We start from the raw sequence: 13,551 nt of genomic DNA on the forward strand, positions 1-13,551 counted from the left end.
TGCTGTACGTTGGAACATGTTGCCTTTTCGATCGGAACTTGCTGTGGAGCTCGTTGTTATCAGTGATCTTGTCATGCATTTAATGGAATGATTTAAGGAGTGGAGTGGAAATTTGGATTCAAGTTTTCTTTTTTCGCTTTTTCTTTTGTCAGTTGCTAACAACTTTCAATTTGCACTTAGAAATTAATATCACCTAATGATCCACAAAATTGAAAGCAATTTGGAAGACGACAATTCATGAGATGATCAATTCCAAATGAAATCGATAAATGACAAAACATGTGTATTTTTGATTCGAATGAAAGCTCGTATTCCGTTTAAGTGGGAGGAAATGTGAGTTTTCCACAGCATTTGGGATTTTTTTGTAACTTTTGAAAAGAGCGTATCGATTTTAGTAAGAGAAACCTTTGACTATTTTTTTCCTATCTCAAAAACTATGAGTCGTATCGAAATAGTGTCTTAGAAAGAGTTATAGATAGTAAAATATTTTTGATGAACTTTGTGGAACATCGAATTTTTATGAATTCTTGAAACTTCGAATTTTTGTATGATAACAATCATTTTAGCCAAAAATTATGAATCCTGATGTGATTGAAAACAAAAAGTTCATTATCAATCTCTTTCTAAATGAAGGCATTCTCGAGATATTTTGAAAAATAGTTCTAATTTATTGTCTTTTTTATAGTAAATAAACTCTTTTAATATGTTTATAATATGTGTTATACCATCATGTTCATGGAAGTTTATAAATTTGCTTATAATTTTCAACAACTTTTCTAAAAACATCAATATGGTAAAAATATATGTTTAGGAGTTACCCATGTTATATTTAGGAGTTTTGACCCACATGTCTTCAAATGTTTTTCAACGTACCTTTTTTCAAAATGGATCAGGGTTTTTTGCATTCAAAATGATCTATTGCGGTGTTGTTAAGTAGCGTATTTTTTATCTAGATTGAAGCTAACATATGAAGAAATACAAAAAATGGTTCATCAACTGAGTAATAATTGCGCCCTTGTGAATTGTAACTATGTAACTATCGAAATCTGGTCATATACGAAGAAGTATCCGTTTGCATTTCTAATAGATTCTCAATGAGAAACCTATCACCCTAACATCAAAGGCCACTGAAGCTATTTTTAAGAACTGAAGAGCAATCATCAAAATCAAAGCGAAGGAATCGTTCTATACGCTTGAACCTACAGAAAGAGGGGTGATCAGCTTTTAAATGCACACTTCAAAGAAATACGTCAAATTTTAGCTGACCAAAGTTTATTATTAGTGAAATCAATAATTTGGGATTGGATTATATTAAAGAAAGCCGACTTACGGAAATTCAGTTGCACATGAAGCTCTTCAAGAAACATGATTGATTTATAAAAGATTTAATAACTTGTTATTCGGTTAGTCGGTTGTGTTCGAGAACGGTTAGTCATAGGATAAGAACACAGGCATATAGGAATCTTTAATTTGTGATACATTTCTTAAAACCTACAATTCAGTAAAGTTTCGAAGTTCAATAATTTTAAAAAAATTAATGTCTACGTTTTGTGAGTTTGACACGGCTTCACTAACCGCCAAACTTATGAAAATTAAGTTAGTATTTCGATCTGTTTTTCTTCGTATCTGGGATATGCATGTTTTTAACATTTAATTGAAAAAATATGTTATACTTTGGGTAAATTTTTAACAATGTAGCTTAGGTTTTATCCTAAGAAGTTCATTAACTTTTTAACAACCGATTTGTTATCCTGCTGTCTGATTGAAATATAGAATTGGGCAAAGTTGTTCGGATGTTGATGAAAATTGTAAGTAAAACAACATATTGAATATACTGTTTCAAAAATCTGCGCAAAAATTGAATTTAATACCAACAACCATTATTTAGATGAATAGTTGCAGTCCAAAGAAGCGTCGTATTATTGGACAATATTCACAATTTAAAATAGATTACAAGAGTATAGCTAGCGAAATTTCAAATGAACTGTTTGTTTTTAATTCATCAAATATCCGAGAGACCTAGTTTTGCACTCCCTATATTATGGACATGTTATACTGATAATCAATGATGATTTTTTCAATCACCACTGTTGGATGAAACATATCCTAATTATGTAAAGACGCTCAGATGGTTCATTCTTTATTTTTTCATAATTAAAAGAATTATATCCACCTGTTGCTCATAATTCGCTGAGATATCACTCCGAGTTATGTCATGCTCTCTCGCATATATTTTGAGGACTATATACAATCTCTCGTGAAACGCGAAAAATTCTGATTTTTCTCAATGCATCCCAAATCGTGTCACACAGTAGCCATCAATAAAATATAAACCAAAACCCCAATACTCCAAAACCGTAGGCATTACTATTTAGCAATTGAACTGTTCCGAGTTTCCACTCTGTTGAGGATTAATAAAAACAAATAGACCACAAAATTCATAAATTTCAAATACCCGCATTTTTGAGTGGTCGGCACAAACGTTAAACTTTCCTCCCGTTGGAGAAAAACTGCCCTACTTTACCCGTAATAATTTATCAAGCACCTCTTGCAATCATCCCAATACGGTGGATAACCTTAAAACAGTGGAAAAAACAAAACCCTAAGCGCAAAACACACATAAACACATGGGATGCCGTATTGCAGCAGCCAATAAAATACTTACACTTGGAGGTCGACTCGAACTTTTCACTTTTCTTTTTTCTCCGCCACTTCCAGGGTTTGAACAGCCGGCCGAAGGCGCTGAACTTGCTCTTCCGCTCCAGTGGTGGCGTCCGGGATCCCGAATTCAGACTGTTTGAACGCATGGTGGCACCATTCTGTTTCTTCGTAGCTGCGGGGAATAGATGGAAAGAAGAAAATAAAAAAAAGATGAGTAAAAATAATTTCGATAGTTCGCAATAAATTTTAACCAAAGGCTTTGAGAAGCCATATATCTCAGTTAAAGTTTTCCTTTTCATACACATACACGTACACGGAAATAGTCGAGATTATATTTGGATAAATAACATCGGAATCTCGGTGCTCGTGCGGAACATTGTTGTGTTCTTGACGTGCGATAACGGGGTAAAAATTTGCGTGTATTCGTTATGGAAATACCCGTAGTTTGCTACCCCACATGCCCTTTTAACCCGGTTATGAACTAACGTAAATAACTGCTGATAATGGAGAGCCATCTATCATTGTTTATACAAAAGCATATATCCAGCTGTATGAAGTATCTTTCATTTTTCCTCTACGGGGAGTAGCAGGTGGAAAAGGTAAATATAAATTTATGGACTTTTAGTGTTTGCAATCTAAAATAAACAAAATAAGGAAGGTGAGATTTCCATGCGAGTTCGCATGTTATGTCGATTCCAATGCAAACAAACCGATTCAATTCATAATAATTCACTGATAACGTGGATTGAGTTGAAGTTCACACACCCACGGGAGTTACATATGATTCCACACTCAAATGATGACCAAATAAATAAAAAATAGGGTGGTTCTGATTATCGCGAAGAAGCACAACATTAATCCAATGTATATTACAATTTTTCGATTTTCATTTCTATTACAAAACAAATCGTTCATCTTCTCCATAGAGATCATTGAATATTTATGTAATTTTTTTATACCATTTGTTTATTTTTTCAGGCTCATTAGCGTTTCAGCTGTAACAGAGCCGGATTATGTTACATGTTTACAAGGTTTTTATAAATTGTAAATTACACAGTAGCTATTTGAGCGTAAGAGTATTCCTTCTGTTCTTCCATTGTTCAGCAGACCTTTTAGCAGAAGGCAGACATTTTAGAATAACAAACTGGTAAATAATCTATCTCAATTAAGGTTAAAAGTATTAACAAAATGAAAATCACATTCACAAAATATAATGGAAAGTAAACTCTCAATCTTACATATTTGTATTTCTCTTACGAAAATGGATTTCACGCATAATCTTGCATGAAAAATTATATACAATACAAATTAGAACCGTTTGATAATCGATTCGCGGTAATTATAAAAAATCGATTTCATATCTAACAAATATATTAAAAACCACGGTGTGCGATATATTTTATTCACAACATACTATCAACCCTCCGAAGTGATTTTACCTTAGAACTTTGTATGGATAAATTTCACTGTGTGACATATCTGCTTGCTGACTGGAGCGGAACAGATGGAATTGGCAAGCGAAATCTTCTAAACTCTCATCAATTCCTGATTCACATTGATATATGCAAAATGTACCTCGCCGCTACATTAGTTGCTCGTCATTGACGGCACGGGTAGGTGAGCACAGAAATACGCAGAACAGAAGTGTCGCAAATGGAAATGAATTCAATTTCCCAAAGTGACACAGTTTAGAAGCATTCCCATTCACGGGCAAGTGAATTGAAATCGATTGGGTATGTAAATCATCAAAATCTGTTGCAGTATAAATAGTTGTATACGTGAATATTATTTAATAGAAACATGACATATTTTCTGATCTGGCACCTCTCAATTCAAGACTTAATCCTACGTCAGTAATCATCCAATCCAAAGCGATAATGATTTGAAATCTGTTGCAGTATAAATAGTTGTATACGTGAAAATTATTTAATAGAAACATGACATATTTTCTGATTTGGCACCTCTCAATTAGACTTAATCCTACGTCAGTAATCATCCAATCGAAAGCGATAATGATTTGAAATTAAAAGTTTCCACACTGGAGTTGGAATTTCACGTAAGTTCTTAGCAATTTGTTTTTAATTTCTATGTTGATTTTCCAAAACCTTTTTCCTAAATAACCTTTCAATCAGAAAAATATTTTTAAAGTAAATATTAATTGATTCTCAGATGAAAAAACACACATTCAAAATCAAAATGGACTTTCCCATATCAAATGTGTATTCCATGTAATTAAATAACACATTTTTCGCAAGTGAAATCAGCCATTCCATGCCAAACCGATATAGTGAATCTCAGATTTTCGTGAGAAGTGGTAGTTTTGTTCTCTATCGCAAAACATTAGACCAGTATTTTTTATGTTTTCAGGGTTGTCCGAAAAATCAACTTTTCTTCTTTTTCCCAAAAATGACTTTTTTCAAAAATTCATAACTTTTGAACTACTGAACCGATTTGAATGATCAACATATCAAATTAAAGCCAATTCACTAGTCTTTTTTGGAAAAATATTGTACTTGAAAAAATTAGGATCTTGATCTTATAATTATTGATTGTATTTGGTTTTTATAGTTTTCATGGTCTCGGGACCAACGGTGATATATTTTTTATATTTTTTCTTGAAAGCTGAGAATTTTTTCATGACATATCCAAAAATCAATGGGGCGTTATTTTTTCTTCTTGAGTTATAATTTTTCAGTTATAATTTTTTTTTAATTGGTTCCTTACCGGATAAAAATTTGGCCCGTACTTTTTTTCATTTTCATAGTCATTTTTGTTTTAGGGTGATCCGAAAAATGAATTTTCACCCTTTTTTCTAAAACTGATTTTTTGAAATACCTATTTGAATAACAATTTAACTATTGCCCGATTCAGTAGGCCGACAGATCAAATTGAAACCAATTTGTTAGCCTTCTCTGACAAAATAATACGCTTGCAAAAAGTTTGTAAGTTGTAGTTGTTTTTTTATAGTTAACTGGGTTAGAGACAGAGGGCGCTATTTCTTAAAAACTCAGACCTTTTTACATAACAAAAACCCAAAAATCAGAGATTTTTTGGTTAAAATGAAAAGTAAACACATAGTAATCATTCTTAAAATCATATTTATTATGATCTTTTTGAATTTCATTCATGTTACTCTGGGAAAAATAGAAGTTTTTTTTATAGGAAAAAAAAACAATTTTTATTCCAGAAAAAATGGGTGGCTTATAACTATGATATAACCGCAAGGTTGACGTGGGACTACCTTAGCTTATCAATCATTTGTTTGTATTGATTAAATTTTTGATGGAATGGAACAATTCCCAAATTCAATTGAATTCAATATATTTACTTTGTGAGTTAAAAGATTGTATAATGTCATGTAAGGTTAATTCATGCATTGTGATAGATAATGTTCTTCATTACAAGTAAATTGAATGACATTCCTTTTACGGTTGGTATGATGCCTAGGACAAAATATGTGAACGGAAGAATTATCAAACGATTATTTTATTTTACATTTCCTTCTGATGTTTGCATCTCTCAAGTGTACGTACTTCTCGAACCGCGAATTTGCTTGATTTGATGAACTTCAGGCACTCAGTTCCGATTTTGACATGTATGTCGAACACATATTGTTTAATCAATAGGCGTTATCGCAGCAAATGGTTAACAACATTTTGCCTAATCATCAAATGGTATGCGTAGAAATTCAATGAACGGAAGATATGAAGGTATATCCTTCAATACAATAATGAATAACCGAGCCAAAGCGTTGTGTTCGTACCCGCTTTTGTAATCCGTGCTAAGAAAACACTTTGTGGAGTGCAAAAAAAACTTGCATGAATCAAAAACTTCAACTTTTACTTTTTATACTATAAAAGATTTAAACTTGAAAGTTCGTCGGAAACACATTTCAGTCGGTACAAAAATTCCCCCGACTTTCATGTATTTGCAATGTCGATTTCCCCACGCTACATGGATTTGAAGTCTGTGTTAGGGAAACACATTTCAGTCGGAACAAAAATACCCTCGACTTTCATGTATTTGCAATGCTGATTTCCCCAAGGCTGCTTGGGTTTGATGGCTGTGTTAGGGAAACCGTAGATCGGGCCAATCAAAATAAGGCAGTTATGCCGTTTAGATAACGCTTAACATTTTACAGTTATTCAATTGTTTATCTAATGAAAAATTACATTTTATTAATTGAGATAGAAGCGTAGAAATATTCCCTATCAATTGATGCAAACATCTTTCCGGTCCAGTAAGAAATGATCGAGCTATAAGCATTCGGAATCTTTCATTTTTTCCTGCATGTTCTGTGTTTAGGTTTTCATTTTACCCCCCATATACTCCGGTTAGACGTAGTCCCACGTCAAAAAACAAACGGTGACCAAAAAGTGTCCAGATCAGAAAAGCTTCAAATAAGCTTAACTGAAAGCAGACAAAAACATTTCAATAATTGATATGGCCTTCTTCACCCTTCAAAAGACCTCCAGTAAGCGCTTCGGCATGCTCTCCACAAGGTTTTCCAGGTGTTGTGGGTCGAGTACTTCCCATGCGCGGCTTCCACAGCTTCAAAATAATTGTTTTTATTGGTGACACCGGTTTTGTCGACGCTAGCCTCGAGGATGGGATGGCTCACAGGTTTTCAATAGGGTTCGAATCCGGGCTTTGTGGGTGCCATTCAAGGGGTTTTATGTGACACAATCAGAAGAATGACTGTGTTATTTTGACCGTGTGCTTCGGATACTAATTCTGCTGAAAAACGAAACGCTCTTCAAGACCCGTCTTGATGAGGGAGGTCGCGAGATTTTCACGCAGGATGTTGCAGTTCCCTTGAATGTAACGCTCCTGCAACTCTTCACCCAACTTGCGCCACACAGGAACCCACGCCTCTTTCGACTGAAAAGCTCTTATTTGGATTCGTCTGTTCACAGCACCGTTTTCCAGTACTCCAGCGGCTTATCAGCGTGCTCCTTGGCGAATTTGAGCCGTTTGTTTTCCTTGCTAATGAAAGGTCGTTTCAAAGGCATCCTTCTGCTGAACCCATGCGCTTCGATGCAATGACGGACAGTAGCGAAACCGGAAGCTGAAGCTCTTCCTGGATCTGCCGGATAGTAACTTTCGCATTTTTCTTCACTTCCTGGTTTGTCTGTTCTGGTATCTGTTTTGGGTTTACTTCCTCTACCTAGGCGATACCCCACCGATCCGAACGTTTTCAGCTTGTTAAGAATTCTTCCGACCGCTGTATTGCTGATGTCGTACTTCTTGGCAACCGCCCGACTAATTTTGAGATGTACAAAGGAATCGTTTTTGAAATAACTGCCTTCTCCATTTTTCTCGACATCATCAGTTGCGGACACGTGTACAAATGCATCAGAGCCGAGTCAGTTGTTTCTAAACGTCAAAATACTCAAAACATAAACAATTTAGGGGTCTAACGATGGAAACTTATCGAAAATACACTGGAGTCGCTTTTTACGCGGGGGATACGTGCCGCGTAAACAGAAACCGCGTAAATTGCAGAATCCGGATAAATTCCAAAATCCTCGTAAATATAAACCGTGTAAATTTCCAAATTCGTGTAAAAATCTAACAGTGTCGCTTTTTACGCGGGGGCTACTAATACAGCTACTAATCAGTGATACAATGCAAACTTATTTCGTGAAAAGTCGCATCAATATATTAAATCTGTTTACGCTGGCGTTACTTTTTACGCGGTTGATACGTGCTGCGTGAATTTAAATTTCGAAATCCGTGTGAAAGAAACCGCATAAAAATCGACTTCAGTGTATATCGATTCACTTTGTGTTCACTTTTTATTTTAACCAGAAAAATTAAAGAAATGAATGCCAATTACTGTAATGTCTAATTTGATCATGTTATACGTAGAGACTCGAATCAGTTCTGATTATTGTTTTTGTATCTCATACATTAAATGTGTTAAATTTAACTTTTGTAAGTTCGTGAAAACACAGCATATTCTTTTCCTAGAACGAGAATCGTTTTACGATAGTATTTTCCGGCCTAACTCCGAGACTCAGTTATGTCATGGTCTTAGGCCGGAAAATGAAAATTATACTACCGTAAAACAATTCTCGTTTTCAGAAGAACTAATGAGCTAATTTTATTCAGAACCTGCCATTTTGCAAGCGTAATATTTTTTCGAAGAGTAGCTAATTGGCGGTAATTCGATAAGTCGATCATCTGAATCGGTCTAGTAATCCAGAGGTTATGAACTTTTCAAAAAGTCATTTAAAAAATTAAATGATCACCCTGATGAGAAAATAAAAAAAAACGGGTCTAATATTTTGCGATAAGAAACAAAACTATCAATTTTAACGAAATTCTGAGAACCGCTATATCGATTTGGCATGAAATGGTTGTTCAAATACACCGTTGGAAAATCTTATTCAAAAATCGAATTTAATTTAAAAAAAAATGCTAAAGCCCAAAGCATGTATATATATATATATCTTCTTCTTCTTCAATGGCACTAACGTTCCTAGAGGAACTTCGCCGTCTCAACGTAGTATTACTTGCGTCATTTTTTATTAGTACTTAGTTGAGATTTCTATGCCAAATAACACGCCTTGAATGCATTCTGAGTGGCAAGCTCTAGACGCGTGATCACAGTGCAAGTCGGAGGAAATTTCTTTGACGAAAAATTCCCCCGACCAGAACGGGAATCGAACCCGAACACCCGGAATGTTAGTTATGACGCTAACTACTCGGCCACGGGAGCACAATATATATATATATATATATATATATATATATATATATATATATATATATATATATATATATATATATATATATATATATATATATATATATATATATATATTATTTCATTTCCAACACGTTGATCCCCATACTGTTTTTTGACTGCGCTGTCTATTAAGCCCGCATCAAGTGCGTTTGCACAGTATCGGTCCCAGCTCCCAAAAAGTTTACAGTTGCAAAGTCTTCCAAAGTCTGACTGATTTTAGCCTAAAGAATTGATCAACTGTTATAATATAATATAATGTGACAAGTTGAAGTGTTTCCATTTGTCTATTGGCGAGTTTCAAATTCGATGATACCCACATACTAAATCGTACGCCGCAAAACTTGCATAATTACGAACGGCGCATCCATCAACATCATACAACCGGAAGCCGAGGTACTCCACCTATTTCCCACAATCAATCCATAATGATTTTCCTACACGTGTCACTACCTGACGCGCTGAGGAATCCACCGTCACGCATTCAATAGCGGTTTGTGATGCACGGGACATGTGCGGTGTTGTTGTTTACCGGTGAACTTTTCGAACCCATCAACACGCCGACGAAACAGCTGAAATTACATCACCTTCGCTGCCTCGAAATGGCTTCGTGACTCATCCGGGGACGGGAAACAACAAGTTCGACCCCGAGATCATCGGCGTCGGCAGCAGCAGCAGCGAGCGGAGTCATTAGCATCGATCTGTCTGTTGTAGAATATAAATATCTGTGTCAGTTCCACAGAAACATTTGCAGTCTTCTTAATGGGTGCGCCTTTTCTTATCGGTTGAATTCGTTAAATTGGAATCAGCATTTGGAATTCCGCACGCGGATGCTGTCATGCTCCAGCATTGGGGGATAAATTAATTAATCACTGGCTGGCTGACGTTTGTGTGTGCCTCATCTCTAATGGTTGTTATTATGGACGTCGTTCGATACGCTCTCATTTACTATGTGGGTTTCGGCTGGCAATGATGTGTATATTGAGTATCCGATATGTGTTACAAAAAATAGGACATCACTCGAAAAAAACAAACCTACATACAATCGTCTCGGGGTGACACTCATACTGTCATTAATCAATTATTCGCAGACGACAATGTCAAGAAAAGGGGAAAAACATACACTCATATAAACAAAAGCTGTCTGAGACTATGAATTCCGTGTTTTTTTGTCTCTCTCAAAATTCGAGTATGCTGTACGAATGTTTATCTGTTTCCGACATCATCATAGCATAATCCTCGGCGGATTTTGACCGTATCTTGCATTTATTTTTTACAACCCCGCAACAAACAACCAGCCCCAGAATGGAGACAAGAGCGCCATTGTGTGTGACACCTTGCTTGTGCGGTTGGATGTAACAAGCATAGCGCCGTGGTAAACTGGAAGAGTTGCACTGTCTCGGTATGTTGATGAGTTGTAAACAAAGACACAGCGGGTAAAACACTTTCGTATGGAATAACTTCGACTCAAGACACTCTAGTTAACCTGGGTCCCGGAGGCCTGGCTCCCCCATTTTTTTTTGCAGCCTTTCGCTCTGTATTGTCATTTTTCGAATGGCAGTGGATGAAAATCGTTTATACGTAGAATGGATGTTTTTTTTTCTCATGGAGTATTTTCAGTCAGAATATCCTGAAAATATGCCAAAACTTCATCAACATATTTGCAGACGCATGTTGGCATAAAAGAGACCGAGTATTTCCCACGAGTGATTTTTTTTTCGACTAGAGAATATATTTCGGAAAGAATGTATTATACATAAGAACTTTAATTAAAAATTGTAGCTCGAAAAAAGTTGTCCCTTCAGCTATAGGAAACCATTTAGGCTTTGTAAGAAATATAGACTAAAGGGTGTGTCACATCAAATTGCATCACGGAAAAAACGCTGTAGAAATTTAATTTTTAGGAATTATATCTTCAGCTTTCGCTTATAATCAGATAAGAGTGTATAGATCACGTTGGCCATGCTTCACTGTCAATTTTTCGTAAATTTGGAAAAATGTCGTCGAACGAAAAAGAGCGTCGTGAATTAATCCTGTGCACTCATTTCGAGAATCCGGAGTTGTCACATCGGGACATCGGTAAGATGCTGGGAATCGTCCAATCCACGGTCAGCAGAGTACTAAAACGATACTTCGAGAACCTAACCATCGACCGGAAGGTGAAGAACGGCAAAAATGGATGCTCCGTCAGTGAAAAAGATCACAAGTGCGTAGTTAAGCAGTTTAGACGTGATCCGAGAAGTTCGGTCCGGGATGTCGCCAATAAGCTGAATTTGTCAAGTTCATTCGCCCAGCGGACCAAGCAGCGGGAGGGCATGCGTACATACAAGGTTCAGAAGGCTCCTAACCGCGACGAAAGGCAAAACATGGTGGGGAAGACGCGAGCCCGGAAGCTGTACACCGAAATGCTGACGAAGCCGCATTGCCTGGTAATGGACGACGAAACCTACGTCAAAGCGGACTTTCGTCAGCTGCCGGGCCTGTTGTTCTTCTCCGCAGAGGACAAATTCAGCGTTCCGGAGGAGATTTGCAAGCAGAAACTATCCAAGTTTGCTAAAAAGTACATGGTGATGCAAGCGATCTGCTCTTGCGGAAAGCGGAGCGCCCCCTTCGTGATGACCGGCACGGTAAACGGGCAGGTTTACCTTAAGGAGTGCCTACAGAAGCGCTTACTACCACTATTGAAGCAGCACGAGGGCCCGACCATCTTCTGGCCGGATCTCGCCTCGTACCACTATTCAAAGGACGTGTTGGAGTGGTACGAAGCCAACGGGGTCACCTTCGTGCCAAAGGAAATGAACCCGCCCAACGCTCCGGAGCTTCGCCCAATAGAGAAATATTGGGCGATTATGAAGCAAGCCCTCCGGAAGAACCCAAAAGTTGTCAAATCGGAGGCGGACTTCAAGAGAAAATGGATTTCTGTTCAAAAAAAACTACAACCTGACGTTGTACAGAACCTTATGGACGGGGTAAAGAGGAAGGTGCGAGCATACGGGCTTGGGCTCGAAGTATGAGTAAAAAGAAAATGCCAAAAGTTGTTTAATAGTTTTTATTTTACTGTCTAAAATTTTCAAAAGGATCGGTCTTCTGGGCGAATTTCTACAGCGTTTTTTCCGTGATGCAATTTGATGTGACACACCCTTTAAGTGACCTGTTAACGGAATTTAATATTAACACATAATTTTTAGTGTTTGAAGCACCGTCGATGGGGGTGAAAATGGGTAAAAAAAGTAGTTTTCGAACTTTTTGTTGAATAACTATCGTAAATTAGAGTAAAACACAATTCTGATTAAGTAGAGATGTTCTCTAATGTTGAACACTCGTAAGTTGTTGAATAACATTATTTTTTCACTGAACTACGATTAAGGGGGGACCCCGGTCTGGAAAATCGGAAGAAAATAAATAATTGTTTTTTGCATTTTTGAGAAGCTTATACCATCAGAAATATTGTCCTAAAAGGATTTTTCAATATTTGATTTCGTTGGAAAGTTACAGCCAAAAGTATGAAGTCACCTCTAGGGATATAGTATTGCTGTACGAATTTTAAAACGCGATTTTCTCGAAACCGCGTTATTTCAACTGATGGTTTCGATATCTCAGGATCTACCGATTCGGCTGAAATTTTTTATCAGCATGTAAAAATGAATTATCTAAGGCGTTACATAGCCGTTTTTTGATATCTCATTTTTTCGATTTTTTAAAAATCGATATTTATAGATTTTTCATGAAAAATATCTAATTTTTTTACAAAAATTGCCGCCATTTAGGCAATTTTTCAAATTTTCAAAAACCTCTATGTAACACTTTAGGTATTATCCTAAAGATTCAAAATATTCATTGGAATTTGTTCTACGACACCCCGTTGCTTCAGAACCGATACCACCAGCAAGGTACAGATTTTCAGACAACATCTACGCATCCAGCTGTCAACAGCGTCATAATCATTATTCGTGCACTCAAAAAATGGAAAATACATCTTCAAATATACCTTAACCAAAAACCAAAATACACGAACACTTCACTTTATTCGTAACATCCGAAAAAAAACTCGAAAACTCATTATGTTCTGACCTTCCAGACAGGGGTCCCCTAGGTTGCCAATGAAAAAAACATCGCGTTCGACGACCAACGTGTTAAGT

At 36.5% G+C, this 13,551-nt stretch overlaps 1 protein-coding gene across 2 annotated transcripts in view; it reads right to left on the minus strand.

Moving 5' to 3' along the window:
• The window catches only part of LOC129768173 (phosphatase and actin regulator 4-like), a 424,364-nt gene that overhangs the window by 276,703 nt on the left and 134,110 nt on the right, over nucleotides 1-13,551 (minus strand). For both annotated transcript variants that reach the window (XM_055769640.1, XM_055769641.1), the window contains exon 3: nucleotides 2,666-2,833. In XM_055769640.1, coding sequence (XP_055625615.1) covers nucleotides 2,666-2,833 — 168 coding nt within the window. The remainder of the gene's footprint in view (nucleotides 1-2,665; nucleotides 2,834-13,551) is intronic.

The sequence above is a fragment of the Toxorhynchites rutilus genome, chromosome 2 (genome assembly GCF_029784135.1).
Source record: "Toxorhynchites rutilus septentrionalis strain SRP chromosome 2, ASM2978413v1, whole genome shotgun sequence".
Lineage (NCBI taxonomy): Eukaryota > Metazoa > Arthropoda > Insecta > Diptera > Culicidae > Toxorhynchites > Toxorhynchites rutilus.